The following is a 20,762-nucleotide window of genomic DNA, read 5'->3' on the forward strand; positions in this document are numbered from 1 at the left end:
AAAGCAATTATCACAGCTTCCCTCCTGTCCTGTCTCGATTGCCGGTCTGGTTGCGCCACGACGCCATCTGCACTCAGCAGCGCAGCCCGATTGGAGCCCATCCATCCCCATCTACTGACGACAACCGACGACGGCGACTACTGACCTACCTAACTTGACCTGTCTCGACACCACCCACCCTCCTCCTCACCGTGTGACGACGTACAGCAACAACCACAACCGCAACCACAATCAAAACCACAGCCTCAGCCTTCTTACCCCAACCACCATAACAAACAAATCCCTCCCTTCATCTCCTTCGCCCGGCTGCTGTAACACCAAATCACAGCTTCCTCTACTCTGTCGATCGCACCACTACAATCTGTTCATGCAAACACCACCGCCCTCGGCATAGTACTCAATAGCCTCCCTAGCCCTTCTCGGATGCGCCTCGCATCATCACACTGCTATGGCACTCCAATACACGGCAGAGTTCCTTGTTCACCTTCGCGAATCACCGCTATGTACCAAACCACCCGGACTACCACCTGCGGAAGAATGGATGGGGTATGCTGCCACCAAACAATTCAAAAAGAGAAACCAGTTGGCTCTGTATCTAACAATAACACTAGGCCGCCCCCAGACAATGCTCGAACCCCAGGCAACACCACCAAGACTCCTGCCGATAGAAGAAGCCACGACAATCCCCTTCTCGACCAGACGAATCGCCGCCCAGGCGTCGATCGCCATGTCTCGAGAAACAGCGCAAGTATGTTTAGTCCCTTGGAATCACTGCCCTCGTCCCCAACGCTGCAGGCACCATGGCTAACCCCATGATCAACTGTAGACCCCGAAGACATAATTCTTGGACCTCCCAGAACAGCCTTCGCCTCGGCGACTTTGCGCAACAATAACGGCAAGCCTTTCGAGAACGACAAGGGCCTCAAGGATGCTGACTCACCGGGTCGATTCACCTTCCGCAATCGCAACGGCGACACCCCCGAAGGCGAGCGCTTTCGCGACTCGAGAAATAGTAACTTCCGCCGCCGCGGCGACAACGACCAGGACCAAGAAGGATGGAGCACGGTCAAGCCGCGCAAAAGCTTCGGACACGAGGGCGCTGAGCGCTTCAATGGCCGCATGGGCGGTGGTGGTAGTGACAGGATTACCGGCGATCGTCGCACGCGTGATCGCGATGATCGCGAAGCACCCAAAGACCGACCTCACCGCAGTATTGACCACCAAGACAAGGACAAGGACCAAGAAGACGCCGACTCGCGACCCCGAAATGGTCTCAATAGGGGCAAGTCGGAGCCCTGGTTCAAGAACGAGGCCAGCAATACCACCACCGAGAAGCCTCCATTGACGGCTCGTGAGCGCATCGACCGTGCCAAGAGCTGGAGAGACCGGAACAGAGACGCTGAGCCTGCCGAGGAGAAGAGCAGTGGCAGGAACTATGAGCGTCGCTGGGAGCGTGGCGAACACAGGGGAGAACGGGAGCCCGAGTGGTTCGACGAACCTGCCGGAGAGAAGGCCGGCGGCCACACCGAGGAAGACTTCAAGAAGTTTATGGAGAGCATGAAGGCAAGCCGCAATGCGCCTTCGGCCGAGGACAAAGCGGCAACGATGGTTGCCGAGGCCGCAATCAAGGCCGAGCAGCCCGCTGTTGCCTCAGCACCTGCCGTCGAGATCGGTCCCGACCAGTTCTTCCTCAAGTTCGCTTCGACGGCTGGCTTGGATGTCAGCTCCCCGACTGAGCCTAAGAAGGAAGCCCCGGCCAAACCCAAGACCGGCGGCGGCAAGTCTTCGCGCTTTACATCTTTCTTCAACGCACCCCAAGATGACCCGACCCGCCGAATGCACACAGAACCCCCAACGCCTCTGATGGGACTGCCTCTTGGCGGTCCCATCGCGCCCGGCCAAGCCCCGGATACCGAGAAAGAGGCATTCCAGGCATTGCTCATGAAGCTGCAGCGTTCAAACATACAGGGCGTATCTACGCCTCCTGCTTCGCATCCATTCCAGGAGCCCCCGCCACCTGCGCGTGATCATGGTCCTTCGAGCTCTGTTGCGTCGCCTGAGCCTTTCCAGCAGTATGGTGGCGATCGGCGGGAGGATCCCCGCCCTCGTATGCCCCAAGGCTCCATGTCCATGTCTGAAATTCTTGCTCCGCGCCCCACGATGCCAAACCAGCAGCCCGCCGCTCGCCAGGACCAGCTATTGCAGGAGCTGGTTGGACAACGCCACCAGGCCTCTAGCCAGGGCTCTGGCAGAATGGAGCCGAACCAGGGTCGCAACATGAGCAATACCGAGTTCTTGATGAACTTGATGAGAAACCAACCAGAGCCCCCGCGCACCGAGCAGCTTCTCATGCGCATGCCGCAACCTCAGCGGGCAGCTCAGATCCCGCATGCTCAAGAACGCGAGCCCGACTTTTCCCAGGGCGGCCGTGGCTCTCAACGCCAGATGCGCGGCCAGGTCCCTCCGGGCTTCATGGATGAAGGTTTCCATCACCCGGAGCCCGAGGCTCGCATGCAGCCAACTCAAATCCTCCAGCGTCCGCCTCCGCCTCCTGGCCTGGACCAGATGAACCCGGCTTGGATTCAAGGCGCCGCTCCCATCCCCCCTCCTCAACAACGATCCATGATCCCCCCTCCGGGCCTTGCTGGCGGCCCAGGCCGTGCCCACCCAATGGGTGGTATGTTCCCGCCCAACTTTCCTCCCGGGGCGTTCCCACCGGACGCCATGGCAGTCCCTCCCCCGCGCAACATGCCTCCTCCCCCAGGCTTCTTCGGCGGCCCTCCACCTGGATTCATCCCCCCCCCTGGAATGCCTGGCTTCCCCGGACCAGCTGGACCTGAGGGTCACGGCTTCCCTTTTGACGGACGTATGCCTCCCCCTGGCGCCGCTCAGGCGTTTCGGAGGCAGTAAAGTTCATACTGCAATGGAATCATTACCGACCTCAACCTGAGGTCGCACTGTCGCAGCACATCAACTGCTGCATCTACCTTGTTCGAGTCTTTACATCAAATGTTCAGATGTATGTCCCCGAATAGGACATGATTTGAATCAACACAACAGAAATGTCGTTATAGCGACGTCTTGCTTGTCGGATTTGCTAAAACAGCACCCCAACTCTAATCCTCGGTTAATATGTCTCTTCTGGCGGGCTGGAGAGGTCGGTTCCTCTTTGTGCCCATCAGTCTCGCACTCGCGAAGCACTGCTTCTGCTACACCAACGAACCCTTACTTTCCTGCGATATATGTTTATCGCTAGTGAGCAGAGGCTCACAACCAAATCATTCCTCAACTAGGGTCAGGGGCCGAAAACCTGACACCTTTTGACACGAAGGTACTGGGCAGGAGTGATAGAAACCAGAAAACGGATTGACGAGTTCCCGAGGGAGGCTGGGATAGGATTGCCCGATATTCTACTACGGTAGACATGAATGAAACGAAATGGATGTCTCGTTCCCTCGTTTCCGAAACAAAACAAAGCCCAAAGACAAAATGATGTTCTCGCTCTTGGTGCCGTGATGTAACATTGCTCATGATATGTTTTGGTGCCTTCGCCACAAATAAGGCAGTTTCTGACTGACGCGTCATGAAGCTGGCTCGATCTGGATTGAACTGCTTTTGAAGCCAACCATTATTCTGGGCGATAATAAACCAAAGATGCGAGAAGTGGTTTGCGACAGGTATGTAGCGCTGCAAACTGTAAAATGTTTACGGTAGGTCACCATGTGCTGTCGGCGATGAAGCCAGGCGGGAGGGAGCGGAGAGGAGGCACGGGATACGAAGGGAGGACAAGCAATTTTTGGGGGTTTCTTACAATGATTTTGGTTCTACGGAAATCCAGAGAAATTGTCCTACTTCCCTCTCCTCATCCAACCCCCCCTCTCAAGAACACCAACCAACTAAGCCAGCCCGGCCGGCCGGCCAGCCTAACTCACCACATCACACCCAATGGGAAATATGCCAAGGCAAGCCAGAGCCGGATTCTTTAGAATATGTACAAGACCCCTGGATCAACACCAAAGAACGCCACGCTGGCAATAAAGTGCAAAAAGGGCAGCCGGGAGAAAGGTCGAAACTGCATTGGTTCTGTTTCCACGTCCTGTTCTGGTTCAGTGCTTATCCTTGTGGCTCTTCTTCATGCCCAAAAAGTTGCGCTTCTTCTTGTCCTTCTCTAGTTTGTGCGGCTTGCCGCCGTCTGACGGGGCAGGCGACGCGCCGCCGTTTGACACGGGCGATGGGGCGTTGAGGCTCATGTTGCTCATTTGGGCCGTCGGTGGCGCGACAGGGCGCCCGGGTAGACCGCCTGGGGCAGGTGGTCTGCGGCCTGGGGTGCCACCTATCGGCGACGGCTGTCCCGGCGGTACCATGCCGGGGGCAGGACGTTGCGCCATGGGATTAGGAGGAGGGGGAGGCCTTTCGTAGACCCATGCCGGAGCACGGGGCGTTGGCCGCTCCATGGGGATGTCGAGTGTGCGCTTGTCCTTGCCAAGATCACCCACTTGGCGGACGTATAGTTTGGGTGTTAGCATATGACTGGTCACTAGGAAGATGTCTTTGCCCTGCCGGGCCGAAACTTCGTAACACGCACGGCTTTCGCTATAAGTCGCACCACCGGCCATGAATACGATATAACGTTGTCGGTTTTCTGGTGGTCGTCGTCCTGCCGCCGCCCAGTTCGGTCTGCCGGCGCGCAATGAACCTTGCTGGGATGCCAAAAGGTCCTCGTTGGGGTCTGCCGGCGGCTTGACATATGGGAAGGTCGTTTGATCTAGGGTGCCACGACTGAGCTCGTCGAGCATCGTTTGCATCGCCGTCTCGAAGCGGGATAGTGAGTATTCCTCACTAACTTCTGCAGGTTTGGTGTTTTTGGTGAACAGTGGCGGTTGGGGTGGCCGCACGTCCTTCAGGCCGTGAACGGGACGCCCGCCCAGCATTTCGAGATTGACAATCATTTCCCCATCCCCTTGCGGCAGGCCGGAATGCGCCAGCAGCCGGTTGACATCTTCCATGATGACGCCGTCTCGGTACAAGACGTACAGCATGATCAGTCGCAAGCGATCGGAGGGTGTGACAGCATCGTCATCCAAAAGCCGCACAACCTGATCCAAAACATTTTTGGGCTTCCTGAAGTCCTCATCCAGCCCTGTTGCTAGAGTCTGTTCGACGGAAGCAATATCTGGTAGCTTGTTGTGCTGGAAGATGTTCATGGCCTCTTGGGCCATGTTCAAATGAAGTGAGTATGCCTCTTTCATTTCCTGGAATTGCGGCAGCCCGGCCAACATGTCCCTGATGGCGTTCAGACTCGTCGTATCTTGCTCTTCGTTGACGAAGTGAGGATTTGCATCCAGGAATTTCCGGAAGTCGCCCATGAGTTTATCGATGGTGTCCTTCATATGTCGATGTCGGTTGTCCACCCAGACTGTATCCTTGTCCGACAGCTCCATGTCCTTCTCCTCTGCTTCCGGGGTGCCCTCGTTGGTGACCATGTGATACATCACCTTGTCGCCATCTTGTATCGGGAGAAGATCGTGGGCCATTGCTTGGTATGTGAACTCGTGTACCAGTGGTGCCAGAATGTCCATTGATCTGTCAGTGATGACAAGGGTTCCCGCAGGCCTCGACGACTGTGGTGGGAAGTTCGGATTCCACTGCGCGTATTCGTCCAATTCTTCCTGCACAAAGCGGGCGAGATGGGAGGAGAGTACCGCGGCCTCATGCAGAGGGTTCCTTGGCCTATAGTAGCGGACTTTGGGGTATTCGCCCAGCGTAACACACACACCCGTAATCTGGTTGCGGTTGTAAGTGAGGTGAACAGGTCGCGGGCCGCCATTTTACGTACCTTTTGGGCTAGAATCTTCATGTGACGGGCGACCAAGTTGTTGCAAGCGGGGTGGTACAGGATCGGGAAGCTCCAGGGGTCCCTGAATGTTATAAGATGCGACTCGCGAGGGAAGAAGTCAATCGACAAGGTCTCGAAACCCGCGATGCGCTGTTTGGCAGGCGGGCAGCCATCAATCATGCGACGAACCCTCGGGTCCAAAACGCCAGTCCACACCAAATATGATTGCTTGTATCTGCGGCGCTCGAAGTCGTTGACGAGGATTTCGACAATGTTTTCTTGGGGGGACAGGATGTAGATGGCGTCCATCTCGGGGTTCATGTCCCGCTTCTGCTCGATGCGCTCAATGTCTGCGAGCTGAGGTCAGGGCTGGGTCGTCGCAAAAGAAGACGGGCCATTCTTGGGGGCATACTGGCGATGTTGTGATTGAGGATGTCATCTTCCTTAACGACATTGTCTATGATCTTTTTGGAGCCTTCGTCTAAGACGAGGACTTTCCACTGAGGATGGCGTTAGCTTGGCTTGACCGCACGCTCGTTATGGGCTTGGAGAGGGGGTATCTCACGTCGCCTCGTGTGATGTTCTTGATGGTGTCGATAATAACTATTTGAAGCTGTCAGTCTCGAGGAGGCAAGCTCCAGGTGCGGGGGAGCTGGAGGCGGCAAGGGAGCTTACTGTCATGTTGCTCCTGAAGCGTGGAGACGCCCATCGTGGCAACTTGCCGCGTGGGTAGTGGCTAGCTGGGAATTCGTCGTGGAGGAGGGGTTGTGTTCGCTACGAGGCAGATGGTCGTCGGATCGCACTTGGGGCAGGACGACGGACGGGTGCGGGAGTGTGCCGTTGGGGTCCAGATGGGCAGGCTGGTGTTCGAGGCAGAGAGGCGGACAAGGCTGGAATGTGTGGTGTTGCTTTGTGTAGGAGTCGGGGGTCGAAAAGTCCGGGGCCTTTCTGTCTTCGTCCGAGTTCTGTGTCCTGAGTAGTCCTAGATTCTGGGTCCGGTGTCCAGCCGGCAAATGTTGGTTGATCTGGTGGGGTTTCAAGATGGAGGGAGAACCGGTCGCAGCGGTGGGACTTTCAATGCTCCTAGCCTCGAGTCTGAGCCTGGGGAGGGGAGAGCAAGGTCAGGTCCGGCACGGTTCTGTGCGGCGGCAGCGTCGGCGGCAAGGCAAGGCCAGCTAAGGTAAGGTGCTATGCAGTAAAATGCAGTAAAATGTACCGGTAGGTAAGAGGAGCGGTGCGCACTTAGAGGGAGTGGGTAGTGGGTGAAGTGAGGTGAGGAAACCTGGAGGAGGCCAGGTCGAGGCAGGCAGGTTTAGACGTGCAGTGCATATATCCGTACGGCAAGCGCTACCTTAATTAAGGTCTGCCAAAGGTGAGGGAGTCGTGGCAAGGTGACCTGATGGGAAAGGGAAGTCTGTCCATCGTCGGGGTGCTGGTGGGAGGACGCTGGAGTCAGAGTCCACCGTTCCACAGCGCTACTACCGCACCGCACCGCACCGTCCGTCAGCTCTCTCCCGCCTCAAGTTGAGTGCGTCCGCTGCTGCCCAGGCGGGGCCATTGGAACTGGCCTGACCCCTCGCCAAGGTACTCCTACCTACACCACCAATGTTACGTATGTACCATAGCACATACTAGTATGGTGCTCTTATGCGAAGCGAATCCCGGGTACCTACACTAGGTACGGATACTCGCCCGCGCAGCGGCATTCCCCCACCTTCGGCTCCCCCAAGCAGCGGCGAATGAGGTCACCGCCTTTGCATTCATCAAAACGACTCCTGCGAAGAAACGAGCCGGGAGATAATCTTGGCCTCTCGGAGCCGCATGGATCATGGCTTTTCTGGACCCAACAACCCTTTCACCCCTTGTATGTTTCAAGACGGTCCGCCATCGACCATCCTGTCGACCTCTACACTCTGGAATCAGCCGTCATTCGACACCGGGCGGGCGACGAAATGAGCCATCCCCTTTCGAAATCTCCGTCTTAATATGCTAACGAAGCAATCAATGGAAGCTAGGAATTGTGAAGGAGGCCCAGATGACCCATGTTCATTACTCTGCCGAGAAATTGAGTGGAAAGATGCTGAAACCGAGCCTCCAGACACAAGTCGCCGTTCTCTAATGCGCATTGAAACAAATGTATGCGAACCCATAGAGCCTGTGTAGTACCTAATCCGTCGCTTTTCCGGACGCGGTGTCAACGAGTATTAGGGCATACTTAATATGCTACTTCATAGCCTCTCGACACGTGAGGCCTGGGGAGGTGAAGTCAACCTACTTAATGGGCCTTTGTAGGACGGGATAACATCTCACTGAACGACGAGCGACGAGACTGAACCGATACACTTTCGACCATGATTGCATTCCAAGTCAGATTAGAGGTTTCATTTGGCTAGTGCAACCCCAAATAGGCGAGCACTTACGCCCCGTAGACCATCATCTCCTCAACGCTATCATAAAACGTGCCTCCATGGGTATCATCTCTCTATCTCATTGTTTGCCATCAACCCGAACCGAGGTATCGGTCCAAGTCTTCGCTACCATAGAACATCTGTCTCAACTTCTCCGCCTTCTTCTTGTCGTCCTCAGCCTTCTTGCGACATTGCTTCGCGTCCAATGTTTGAGGCTTCTGCTTCTTTTCGATCCTGCCCTTGAATTCTTTAGGAACCTTCAGACCCAGACCGAACTTGTCTTCCTTCGGTTTGGTCTTGAGGGGGTATTGTATGCCCTGACCCAAAGAACCGAGACCCTTTCTCGAGTCCGGATCCCAACCGTGAGATGACAGGTACGTTACGCCCATGCGCCTCCTGTCAAGGGCCGATGGAGGATGCGAGTGAGTGAGGCACACTTGGTGGGCAATGGAAGCCTCGTGCTTCTGTCTAGTTGTCGTGTCTTTACTGTTGCTGCCTCCTCCAACTTCTCCCACCACGTCGTCTTCACCAAGTGGCAACTCGCAGACGGCGCATACTTGCGCTTCTGGCTCTGCAGCTTCCGCCTTCTTCTTCTCTTCACGAGGAAGGACAAGGCTGAGGTAAAAGTCGCCCACTGAGGCGCCAGACTTTGTGGTCTTGGCTTCCTTGATTGTGCTCAGGTTTGGGTCAGATGCCTTTACAAACTTGATGGGTTTCCGCTGGATGCCTGCCCCAAAGGGCCGTTGGTGATGCAGCGGGACATCGTTGTCGTCGCCGGAGTCTTCACCGTCCTCAACTCGTCTCTGCATCAGCGCTGCCCTCACTCTGACGACTTCCTCCTCGGCCGGGTACAAGTAGAAAGGCTTGCGCGGTATGGAGTTGGGGAACGGTGACACTGTAATTAGGAGAGATGAAAGGGCAAGGTGATGGAGCAATGTGTCGATGAGGTGTTCCACAGTTCTACGAATATGGCCACACATTATGTCAGCAAGGCAGCCAGCGAAGCCAGCAGCCCCCCGTCCCCTGCAAGCTATTCGATTAGCGTCCTGGGCCGCTAACAACGGTGCCGGCAGAATGGGCCTGCCCCCCCTGTCATCGTAATTCGGGAATCCCCTGGCGGCGCATCAACATTTCCACTCTTTTCTAGAAGCAAGCTGTGAGGCCTCGTCACACTCTCTTCGGCCCTGGCTCCACAACAAGCTTGTCCAGGACTTGCCGCTTCCGAACATCCACACATCCACGACATCTAACTTGGTCCCAGCATGCCCGATAGTCACCAGTTAAGAACCGAAAACCTCACCCAGCCACTCGTTCACAATGCCCCTCGACTATGCCAGCTACGCCCTCGAAGCCGGCCCGCCGGCATGGGTCAGGGATAACTGGTGGCCGATCCTCAAGACGCTTACGGCGGTAGCGACTCTCGTGCTCATCAAGCTATGGAGCGCCGGAGCCTCCAACACGGCTGACCGGGACATGCACGGCAGGGTGGTCATGATAACAGGCGGGACGTCAGGCATAGGTTCCAGGACGGTGCTGGAACTAGGAGCCCGGGGCGCGCAGATTATCCTGCTGACGCATACTCCCGTGTCGGATCCCTTTCTGGTCGAATATATCGGCGACGTACGCGCGCGGACGGGCAACGAGCTCATCTACGCCGAGCAGGTCGACCTCTCGTCCCTGCACAGCATCCGAAAGTTCGCGACCAAGTGGATTGACAACGCCCCGCCGCGCCGGCTGGACATGATCATCCTCTGCGCCGCGACCATAACCCCCGCGGGGAAGAAGAGGAGGCAGACGCAGGAAGGAATCGAGGAGACATGGATGGTCAACTACCTATCCAACTTCCACCTCCTGTCCATCCTCAGCCCCGCCATCAAGGCCCAGCCCTTCGACCGCGACGTGCGCATCATCATCGCGACGTGCTCATCGTACATCGGCGCTCCTTCCCTGAAGGAGCCCCTCGGCAAGGATAGCTGGTCCCCGGGCAAGGCATACAAGCGAAGCAAGCTCGCGCTCATGGTCTTTGGCCAGGCCTTCCAAAAGCACCTTGACTCCTACAAGCGGCCCGACGACCTGCCCATGAACTCGCGCGTCTTCTTCGTCGACCCAGGCTTCGCCCGCACGCCGGGCATGCGGCGTTGGCTCACGCGCGGCACGCTGTGGGGCCTGTTCACCTACCTCACAGCCTACCTTGTGCCGTGGTTCCTACTCAAGAGCCCCAGCCAGGGCGCGCAGTCGATTCTCTTCGCGGCCATGGAGTCGAGTCTCACTCGTGCCAGTGGCGGCAAGCTCATCAAGGAGTGTCGAGTGGTTGATTTTGCCCGCGTGGACGTCCAAGACGATGAGGTGGCTAAGAAGTTGTGGGAAGAGAGCGACAAGCTCATCGAGACGACTGAGAAGGAGCAGGCCGCTGTGCGGGCACTGCAGAAGAAGGCGGAGGAGGAAAAGGCCAAGCAGGCCAAAGAAGCAGAAAAGGTCAAGGAGGTCGAATCCTTGGTCGAGGCGATCAAGAAGGGCAAGGAATCGCAAAAGCCAAAGGGCAAGAAGAAGGCCAAGAAGGACACCTAAAAAGCACTGTGGATCGTGCAATTAGAGCATTTAATGACAATAAAGTGGCTATTTCCCCGGCTGCATATCAGAGTTGCTCTCCGTGGTTCTCAACGTTCCTCGGCAGCCTGTCGTACCGAGCTCATGCTGTCATGCTCCAAAAGTCGGGGCCCCACCTTGCCATCCTCCAAGTGCCGTGGCTCGGTGCAGCGACCCCCCAAGCCCGTTGAACCGGGGAGAGCTTCCCCGCAAACAATCCAAATGTGACGACAGAAATCTCACAGAACGCGCCGCCCTCCCCCTTCCATTACCGCTTGTCCATTCCTTGATAATACGTGCTTGGAGAGGCTTGGATCGAGGCCATGTCCAACACCACAACAGCAGTGGTGCCAGCAGCCATGACAAACCACGCCACAGCCCTCCCGCCCCAGCAGAGAGCCCTGCAGCTTCAGGCGGCCTGGGAACGACAGGCGGAGGCGGCGCAGCACAACTCGTCCATCCGGCACCCCGTTTTCTTCACAGAGAAACTTAGGCGGCCGCCGCTGGTTCTGGGGCCCGGAGTCGTCGGCCTCAGCCCGGTGGCGCATGGTTACGCTTATCAGGACGGGCGGAGGGCCGATGGGATATCAGCGCCGAAGCTCTGAGACCACCGCGACGTACAGCCCCTGTTCGGCAATAGAATACCACCGGAGAAATGCAGAAGCGTTTCAGGTCAGAATCAATGTTAACGCGTGATGTAGGTCTCTCGAAACTGTCATGTAGTACTGGGGTAATACTAACAACGATTCAAGAGGGCTTTGGGGAAGGGGGCATTTGCTACGCTCTAGCTGTGATACCGCACTCTCTAACTTTTATCTCACGCTCAATCGTTCTTGACGGCATGGTGTATGAGGAAAGAAGCGCGGTTTTATTGGTGCGTTCGTTACGGGCGTTTTTCTTTGGTGGTCACCCTTGTTTGAGTAAACGTTGCCAGTTCACGACAAGAGAGGGTGGAACGATAGCCGGTTCCTGGTTCAATCGGGGGAAAGTCTTGATCTTGTCCTATAGCGGGAGCCTTTGTTTTCGGCCCATAATAGCTTCACATTTTGCTATTACTACTATGCGCGGTGGATAAGATGGTTGGGGTTCCAGCACATTGCTTGTAGAATATGGATTGGTTCACATTTCCTGCTTCAGCCATGGTAGTCACAACTATGGATCAGAATACCTCGTTACTGCTTGTTGGGTAATCCCTTGGTGGGTGTTGGGTCAGGAGAGCGTAGCACGGTCTCGAAGTATTTCTCATACCGCCGTCTCATGGAAGAACATCGGCATGAATGAGGACGCTTTAACGGCATTAATAGGCTGATTGTGAATAACACCAGTTTACACCTCGGGCACTTGGGTTGACGAAACACGGGCTTTTTTTATAGAATAATTCATTTGTATTTGGATGTGGTTTTCTGGATCCACAAGTGACAGTTTTAGGAGATATGTAGTTGAGGGTGGTCCCCTCGTGGTTATTGATAATGAAATTGACCTCCCCTCCGTTGTTTTGCATCCCAAAAAGTCGAGTTCCCGTTCGCCATTCAAATCATTGCCCAATCTGAAGTCAGCATCTACACTCATCAAAACAAGACGTCTGCGCCATGTGTACACACTCCGTGCCCGCTACACGAAGCCAAGCGAGGCCGCGCACGGGTCCCGCTCAGTTCTTCACCGCAATCACAATCGCGAGAACGATCAGCACGACGACCAGCGTGAGCAGCGCCATCAGCTTCACGTTCTTCCACCACATCTTCCTCTTCAAGCCGCGGCTGCGGACACGGAACTCGCGGGCGCTGCCGCCGAGGCGATCCGTCTTGTCGACGAGCAGGTCGATGCGCTCGCCCCTCTCGAGCAGGCCCTCGATGTTGCGCGTCATGATGCCTCTGACGTCGTCAATCTCGCGCTGGACGTTAGAGATAGCGTCGTCCTTGCCGCCGCTCGTGGTGCCGTAGTCCACCATGAATCTCTTGAGCTGGCCATTGTAGCTGGCGGCGCCGTAGTTGGGCAGGTCGGCGAAGTCGGTCGAGTCGGGGGGGAACTGTTCGAGGAAGCGACGTCGGATCTCGAAGAGGAAGCCGAAGGGGATGCGGCGGCCGAGCGATGCGTCGGCGATGACGAGGAAGGTGAGGCCGCCGGCGGACGGGTAGTCGGGGTGGTCAGAGGGCGCCTCGGCGATGTAGTGGATGTGGTGCGAGCCGTGGGTGTAGGTCAGCTTCTGGGGGGTGCTGTGGTCGATCTTGGGGAGGATGAGAGAGGCGAGGGACGAGGTTTGCGACGATGCCGATGTCGTGCATTCGCTGAGGATGGTGTTGTTGTGCGCTATGCACGAGCTGTCGACCGTCAGTTGCGCTCTGGGTTTGGGAGGGGAGGATACGACTGCCATTGTCGACTTACTAGAGCAAGGGGGTAATGGGCGTCGATGAGGAAGCCATGATGATTGGTGTGGGGATATCTAAAGGATCCAAGGAGCCTATCTTGAGATTCTTCGAGGTTTTAAATGCGCTGTAGGCTACCAGGCAGCGATATTAGAATGCGACGGCGGGTTGCGTAGGGAGACAAAGTCGGATGTCGGCGTGATGGGCGCTGTCGCAGAGTGCAGCGTGGGAACCTGAGGGAACACTATGCGTGATGACGCGGGACGGTCAATCGGAGGCGGTTGCGCTAAACCGGAGTGGGTCACCCCACAGACTCCATCCTACGGCGAATGAGAGCTCTGTGCGATAAGAAGGTACCGACTGGGGGCCGCTCTTATCGCTCCCAAAATTTCCCTTCCATGGCCTCCACGCTCAAAGCTGTCGGTGCGCAGAGGCGAAGAGTGGGCAGTTTGCCTTAGTTTGAACGTCAACACACAACGACATGTTCTCTGCATGTCACCAGCCATGATTTCTTGGCTAGATCAAAATCCACCATGAGACCAGTTTTGCGAGCCGCAAAGCTCTGCGCGGCGGGGAGCCTTCTCGCGCCGCGCCATGGCTTCGCGACATCATCCCCGGCTGCCCTTCGGGTAAGCAAGCAAGAGTGCGACAGCTGCCGCCTCTTGACTCCTTACTACAAAGTATAGACTCGCTAACATTCATGACGTGTAGGCAGTGCAGGCACAAAGTTCCGCGAAGAACTACACCCCACCGGACCGCCAAAGGCCCAAGTACGAGGTCTTCAGGACCATGATTCTTGCCCAATTCAATGTCGTCCTTGCGAACATGGGCGACTGGTCAGAGACCAACCAAGAATACCGCAACTTTGGAATTCGAAGCGAACATGGGCTCAACAACGAGATCTCCCTTTTCCGAGAGACGATACAAAAGTCGCTACAACTGGCCAACAAGGGCGCAACGTTGCGCAAAGAGAACCCGCTCTTCTGGTCCCTGCGCAACGCCTTCATCCGTGGCGATATCAGGGGCCTGACGTCTGAGCTGCGTTACTCGTTCCAGAGCTTCATGATGAGGTCCCGCCTGTCCAAATCCACACCGAGGCAGAAGAAGCTTGCCGATCTACGATACCCAATGGAGTGGTTTCCTGCCACGCGTGCCATGCAACGCACCATCCACCTACATGTTGGACCGACAAATTCCGGAAAGACATACCGTGCACTGCAGGCTCTCGAGAACGCAAAGTCGGGAATATACGGAGGCCCCCTTCGTCTTTTGGCTCACGAGATCTACTCGCGTTTCCAGGCCAAAGGGAAAGCTTGCGCTATGGTCACGGGAGAGGAGCAGCGTCTTCCGGACGCAGACAACTACTTTATCAGCTGTACCGTTGAGATGACACCCCTTAACCGTCTTGTCGATGTGGCGGTTCTGGATGAGATTCAGATGATCGGTGACCGAGAGCGAGGCTGGGCTTGGACGCAGGCGTTCCTTGGTGTGATGGCGAAGGAGGTTCACCTCTGTGGCGAGGAGCGCGTCGTCGACCTCATCAAGGCCATCTGCTCCAGCATTGGTGACAAGTGCATTGTGCACCGGTACCAAAGATTGAGTCCTCTGCAAACGATGAAGGAGAGTCTCGGTAATGACCTCACCAAGCTCGAAAAGGGTGACGCAATTGTCGCCTTCACCAGAGTCAACCTGCATGGTCTGAAGAACGCCATTGAGGAGGAAACTGGCCGCCGCTGTGCCATTGTCTATGGCTCGCTGCCCCCAGAGACTCGGGCGCAGCAAGCAGCCTTGTTCAACGACCCCGACAATGACTACGACTTCCTGGTTGCTAGCGATGCCATTGGCATGGGTCTCAACTTGGAGATCAAGCGTGTCATCTTCGAGACGTCGACAAAACACGACGGTACCCAGCACCGAGTATTGACAACATCCGAGGTCAAGCAGATTGGTGGTAGAGCAGGAAGATACAAGACTGCTAGGCAGGCGGCGACAAACCAAAGCGGCCCTGCTGCTGTTGAGGAGAAGAAGATGGGATACGTCACGACGCTCGACGATGAGGATCTGCCAACCATTGAAAAAGCCTTTGGTACCGAGACTGAGCCGCTTGAAGTCGCCTCCATCCAGCCTCCTGCTTTCATCGTCGAGCAATTTGCCGAATACTTTCCTCCCGATACGCCTCTGAGCTTCATCCTCCTGCGATTGCGTGAGCTAGCGCCTGTCTCGGAACGTTTCGCGGTTCATGTTCCTGAAATCAACCTCCAAATCGCAGACGCAATCCAGGAGTTCCCGATGACGATTCAAGAGCGCATCACCATCCTTCATGCTCCCATTTCACTCAGAGAGTCGGGTAAGAAGGAGCTCGTCAAAGCCATCGCAAAGTGCATCTCTACAAGGAGCGACGGTGCCCTGTACGACATTGAGCCCATCAACCTGGAGATCCTCGACGCCACTCTCGAGGACTTTAACAACCAGGGTAGAAAATACCTGCACTCCATCGAGTCCCTGCACCAGGCCCTCACGCTGTACCTGTGGGTTAGCTACCGCTTCCCAAATATATTTGTGAGCCAGGCTTTGGCGTTCCACGTGAAGGCGGTTGTGGAGGAGAAAATCGAGTTCTACCTTGCCCACAATACGGTGTTCAGGGCGGACGTACACGGCAAGATTCGCGAACGCCATCGTAAGGAGGCATTGCAGAAGCAGCTGGAAGAGGAGATGCTTAAGGACGAGCAAGGCAATGACGGGGACGTCATGGCAAGAGAGCCTGTTGACGAGGGTCCTGGGCAGTGGGACGTGCCCGGGCACGAGGAGCCACTAGATGAAGGCGAAAGTGACCTTGAAGAGCTGGAAGAGAGGCCGCTCGATCGGCCCCTCGTGCGATACCAGGTTACCTAAGAGTCATAAAGACCCTTGAGGGTATCTTGGGTGTAAAACTCTGTAATATTATATATACCGGTATAGGGGGAGCGGCGGTTGCCGAGCATTAAACGGCGCAAAGATGGGGCTTTGGACATGTATAACACCAACCATAGTATCAAAAGGAGAAACAGGCGCCGCTCTAACAGTACGCAATTTATTCAGACACTGAAAAATATATCGTTTATTGCATTCCTACTCCAGATAAGGGGCTGTACAGAAATGAGTTGTTGAACTTTACGCCCCCCAGTAGTCCGGGACAAGGCAGCTATTGTACGTTGTACCTAGTGCACCAAGCCGGTTACCCCAAGCTGAAGCACCCCACATCCAAGCTTAGCTCTCTTGCACCCTGGCCGGTTACCTCACCGACCCCACCACGCTCTCGGCACATTGGAGGGGCAAGCAGCTCTTTCGACATGCAGCTCCATCTTGCGCCCTTCATCTACATCTCTCGTAAAACATAACTGCTTGACCGGTTTAAAACAGCGAACCCTCACAAACACCCCCACCGTCCAATCAACCGTACTCTACGATACTCGCAACTTCAGGACCACATTGCTCAAGATGTCATCAACAAACCCCGACCCCTCTGCCTCGGCGCCCGCCTTCATCCCCCTCGAAGCAAACCCGGAGCTCATGACGACCCTCCTCCACAAGCTCGGCCTCTCCCCGGCCCTCCAGATCCACGACGTCTATTCCTTGACCGACCCGGACATGCTCTCCTTCGTACCCCGCCCTGCCCTCGCCCTACTCCTCGTCTTCCCCGTCAGCGCCGCCTACGAGAGCCACCGCCTCGCTGAGGACTCCCTCCTGGAAGAGTACAAGGGTAAGGGCTCGAAGGAGCCCGTCGTCTGGTTCCGCCAGACGATCCGCAACGCCTGCGGACTGATGGGTCTCTTGCACGCTGCTGCGAACGGGCCTGCAAGAGAGTATATCCGTACGTTCCTGCTCACTTCCCACATACTGCTTTAGTCCGCAACCGAGGTTGTTTATCGAGCCGTGACGTGTAAAAGGCGGTTTCGCTGACATGATGGCGCTCTTCAAAACAGAGAAACCTTCCGACCTGAACACCCTCATCGAGAACGCCGTGCCGCTGGACCCTGTCGCGCGAGCCCAGCTGTTGGAGAAGACCCCTTCTCTGGCCAACGCGCATCGCGAGGCCGCCTCGCAGGGCGCCACCGAGGCCCCCGAAGCTGCGGACGACGTGGATCTCCACTATGTTTGCTTCTCGCGCGGCGATGACGGTACCCTGTGGGAGCTCGACGGACGGCGGAAGGGCCCCTTGAACCGTGGCCAGCTGGAGGCCGGGGAGGACGTGCTGAGCGAGAAGGCGCTCACATGGGGCCCTCTCAAGTTCCTCGAGAGAGAAGGCGCTGACCTGCGGTTCAGTGCCGTCGCGTTGGCAGGATCTCTGGATTAAATGGTATAGTCCAGCGTGTGTTGCAGATGCTTTCAGTGAATGAGACAAGGCAGACAATGCATGTATACCATTCGGCGTTTGGGCTAGGGAAGGAAATGCAGTCGTTTTAAGTGTGTATTGGGCATGGGCAAAGACACCCACCGCAAAAGTCATCAGGGTGTTATTCTATGCTGTGGATATGCTTAGGAGGAAGGCTACTCGTGACATAGGGGTATCTGTGACGTCCAAGTCATTCACGTCGGACCCTGAAAGCCCGCCTATCGTCCGTTTGACCTCCAAAGCCGCTGCAGTGCGCTTTCGGACTCGGGCATCTGCCATAACTGACTAGCATTCTTTCCCTTTCCATCCCTCTGTCTCTCGTTCGGAGTTGGATGAGGTTCCGGAAGGTCAAACTGAGGCGAGGTATCGTCAGGCAATGAGCTCGACTGCCCCCTATGAGCAACTTCTGAAGACAAGATCAGGCTCGGGGACGAAGATCGTGGTATAGAAGCCGACATACCTTCAGCCATGATATTCTTGAACTCGGTAGACGACTTTCTGTGTGCTTGGAAACCCGTGTCGGGGCACTTGGCCAAGTCCAAGCCGATACGGATGACCTCGGAGGGGATTGCACCAAACTCCGTCTTGGACTTTCTGTGAGTGTCTATAGCGGCGGCCCCGTCTGTTGCAGATGCCTCCACGCTCTCCAGGTGTTCGGGTGCGGATCTCGACTTGGTTTCTGTATATGGCCCTTCATTCATAGATGAAAGGACTGTCCAGTCCGACACATTCCTCCCGTCGGCATTCTGGTCGTTTGGTGTCTCGGGCGCTTGTAAGTCATGGCCGTTGGCCATGCAAGTGGATCTGAACGGCGTCTTATCCACGGTCATCCTAGAGATCCGCCGGTCGTAGCAGGAAAGAAATGGTGGCTCTTTATTTAGGGGCGGAGAACTGGGTGGGTTTCTTCTGTCATCAATGATGGGGGAGCCGTCGTGCTCGGTGAAGAAGGGGACCCAGCCCTGTGGGTCGTCGGCCGATGGATGCTGGTCAGAACTTTGGAAATTCGACATTTCCGGCCGGGCAATATTGCACTTGGCTGGAGATGTATAGCTCGGGTGGATGCCCAAGTACGACGAGGTGGACGTAGGGAAACAGAGATGAGGCTATTCAGGGGTATGGCTTTCTGAGATGATTCAAAGAAATGGAGGAGGCACTTGGCCGAAAGAGCGAGAATACGAAAATTTTGAGGATACTTTCACTAGAGAGAAAGCTGCGTGACAAGGAGACGTATGATGCCCAGGCGCCTTCTGGATCACGACCCCTTTGCGGGACGGAAGATCCATGTTGCCTTCTTACTTTGGCCAGATGACACATTCAGGAAGGCACACCTTTAACCTTTAACTGAGCTTTATACCTATATCCGTTTTCGAGCACACTGCACCACCTTCCCAGATCTCAACGCGAGCCATGAATGAAGCCTCTGTCTTACTCCCAGAATCCATATTACTACAAGAGACGACTGAATGCGAAGTTTGGCGCTCGATCTCTCGGGGGCTCTCAGGGGCTCTCGGGGGGCATCATACTAGGCTCGTAGTCGAAGTAAAGCAGTCCATCCACCATGTATTACCCCGATGGCGACATGAACTCAAACTATGAGTTGTAAAACAGGACTATAAACCAATGGAATCAAAGGCAGGGAATGTGTGTCTGCTGAATCAACAAAGTCCCCACACTCGAGGGCGTTGATGGCTAACTAGAGGTTCCAGTTTACTCGTGTCGGACACGTGTAAGCCGTCTTGGAGCATTCAACGGACAGAAGAGATCCTGGGGACGGCTTTAGCCTGGTGTGCCAGTGGAAATTTGACGTGTTCATTCTGCAGTTAATGTTCTTTTGAGAGCCGGCTTCTCCTAGGCTTTGAATCATGGCCACGCGCCGTCAGCCATGCATGAGACGGCGTCATGAGGCTTGGATTGATTGCAACCACGAGTAGGGTTTGGTTGGCTGGATGCACACGCTTTTCGAGAGCCATGGGAGCTCCGCGGCATGCCCGGATCCTGAGAATCAAGGGACCGGTCGGGGGGCCGATAGGTTCGGGGCGTCCTTTCTGCAATGGCATTGCCACCGGCCCAGCGTTGTCCTCGACTCCAAGCCTGTTTCCCCTCCCACTCTGGCGAACCAGGCCAAGTCTGGGTGCGCCTTGAAGAACGAGCGCGGAGGGCACACACCACCTGCAGCTTGACATGTACGCTCAGACGCTGCAGTGCCCAACGTTCGGACGTCGAAGAAAGCACGGGCGTCATCCGAGCGGCACTACTATCGGAGACGCTTGAGTCTGGATGACTGCAGCGGGTTGTGGAGGCCGTCAATGAGGAAAAAGAGGCGGCGTCTCGCCGTGTCATCGGCCTTGCCCTTCCTGGAGCCTCATATGCGACTCTGGGAGGCAGAAAAGGGTCAGCCCTTCCTGAACCATCTGCAGGCCTGTGTTGGCAGGGGATGGTTCAACGATGAGATCACGCAGAGAGGAAAGCATGCCTGATCATCGACGCTTGGAACAACTTCACTGGCAAACTGTTTGTATTCCGTTGCATGTCAAGGTCATGGCTCGGAGGGAGCCAGGATCCGAGCCGGAAGGCCCGTGACGGTGGCCGGAGGTAAATGGCAGAGAAGGTTTGGATAGAGCCAGATCATGGTGTTCCACGTGGTGGCCAATCGCCGCTAGAAGGTTAGTCGATCACGGTATGAAACGCAGAGAGACCTTGCTCGTATCTGGCAATGGCAAACGAGAGTTCCGAGGGCATCGGCTAGGCCGAACCCCCTGAACTGAGGCGCTTGCCGGTGAGATATTGGCGCGTGCGCGTGGGGGGATGGATGGGGACAACAGAGAGAGCGGGAGAAAGATGGAGATGAAGAGAGGGAATCAATCGTGTCGAAGCTGCCCCATCAGAGTGGGAATGAGATTTGGACATCAGGAAAAAGACGCCTAGTTGAGGCAAAGCAGTGTAGGCGGGCGATGAGGGAAAACTTTACTTGTTTGTGCAGCAAAAGCAGCATACGACATTGACTCGGGCGATTGCCGTTGCGCTTCACTCACCTGAGGGATTGTGCAGCAAGCACACCCACTCGGCCGCAAGATGGCGGCGGCGCTCGTTTGGTCACATTTTTGGCACCGAGAGTTGACGTGTCGATGCTTCAAGTTGAACGATGGTCAACGCACCTCCCTCGCGAGTTTTGGCTTGATTCGTCGAAATATTCGCAT

General features: G+C 56.0%; 8 protein-coding genes across 8 annotated transcripts; 4 read left to right on the top strand and 4 right to left on the bottom strand.

Moving 5' to 3' along the window:
- Positions 1-448: 448 nt before the first annotated feature.
- Positions 449-2,910, top strand: EsH8_VIII_000379 (uncharacterized protein; the record flags this gene model as incomplete). The annotated part of the gene is made up of 3 exons (XM_083269421.1): positions 449-546; positions 612-748; positions 827-2,910. 3 exons carry the CDS (start codon positions 449-451, stop codon positions 2,908-2,910), a joined length of 2,319 nt encoding a protein of 772 aa, XP_083129189.1.
- Positions 2,911-4,106: 1,196 nt separating this feature from the next.
- Positions 4,107-6,545, bottom strand: EsH8_VIII_000380 (Sec1-like protein; the record flags this gene model as incomplete). The annotated part of the gene is made up of 5 exons (XM_083269422.1): positions 4,107-5,783; positions 5,837-6,186; positions 6,249-6,336; positions 6,402-6,439; positions 6,512-6,545. The coding sequence occupies 5 exons, from the start codon at positions 6,543-6,545 to the stop codon at positions 4,107-4,109; spliced, it is 2,187 nt and encodes a 728-aa protein (XP_083129190.1).
- A 1,791-nt stretch (positions 6,546-8,336) lies between these two features.
- On the bottom strand, positions 8,337-9,224 carry EsH8_VIII_000381 (uncharacterized protein; the record flags this gene model as incomplete). The annotated part of the gene is made up of 1 exon (XM_083269423.1): positions 8,337-9,224. The coding sequence occupies one exon, from the start codon at positions 9,222-9,224 to the stop codon at positions 8,337-8,339; it is 888 nt and encodes a 295-aa protein (XP_083129191.1).
- A 337-nt stretch (positions 9,225-9,561) lies between these two features.
- On the top strand, positions 9,562-10,812 carry EsH8_VIII_000382 (putative oxidoreductase; the record flags this gene model as incomplete). Its single annotated transcript, XM_083269424.1, has 1 exon — positions 9,562-10,812. One exon carries the CDS (start codon positions 9,562-9,564, stop codon positions 10,810-10,812), a length of 1,251 nt encoding a protein of 416 aa, XP_083129192.1.
- Positions 10,813-12,478: 1,666 nt separating this feature from the next.
- Positions 12,479-13,250, bottom strand: EsH8_VIII_000383 (synaptobrevin-domain-containing protein; the record flags this gene model as incomplete). The annotated part of the gene is made up of 2 exons (XM_083269425.1): positions 12,479-13,148; positions 13,213-13,250. The coding sequence occupies 2 exons, from the start codon at positions 13,248-13,250 to the stop codon at positions 12,479-12,481; spliced, it is 708 nt and encodes a 235-aa protein (XP_083129193.1).
- Positions 13,251-13,726: 476 nt separating this feature from the next.
- On the top strand, positions 13,727-16,085 carry EsH8_VIII_000384 (ATP-dependent RNA helicase SUV3; the record flags this gene model as incomplete). Its single annotated transcript, XM_083269426.1, has 2 exons — positions 13,727-13,822; positions 13,905-16,085. The coding sequence occupies 2 exons, from the start codon at positions 13,727-13,729 to the stop codon at positions 16,083-16,085; spliced, it is 2,277 nt and encodes a 758-aa protein (XP_083129194.1).
- Positions 16,086-16,670: 585 nt separating this feature from the next.
- Positions 16,671-17,526, top strand: EsH8_VIII_000385 (ubiquitin carboxyl-terminal hydrolase; the record flags this gene model as incomplete). The annotated part of the gene is made up of 2 exons (XM_083269427.1): positions 16,671-17,043; positions 17,156-17,526. The coding sequence occupies 2 exons, from the start codon at positions 16,671-16,673 to the stop codon at positions 17,524-17,526; spliced, it is 744 nt and encodes a 247-aa protein (XP_083129195.1).
- A 257-nt stretch (positions 17,527-17,783) lies between these two features.
- Positions 17,784-18,575, bottom strand: EsH8_VIII_000386 (uncharacterized protein; the record flags this gene model as incomplete). The annotated part of the gene is made up of 2 exons (XM_083269428.1): positions 17,784-17,971; positions 18,026-18,575. 2 exons carry the CDS (start codon positions 18,573-18,575, stop codon positions 17,784-17,786), a joined length of 738 nt encoding a protein of 245 aa, XP_083129196.1.
- Between the last annotated feature and the right edge of the window lie 2,187 nt (positions 18,576-20,762).

The sequence above is a fragment of the Colletotrichum jinshuiense genome, chromosome 8 (assembly GCF_051148585.1).
Source record: "Colletotrichum jinshuiense chromosome 8, complete sequence".
NCBI lineage: Eukaryota > Fungi > Ascomycota > Sordariomycetes > Glomerellales > Glomerellaceae > Colletotrichum > Colletotrichum jinshuiense.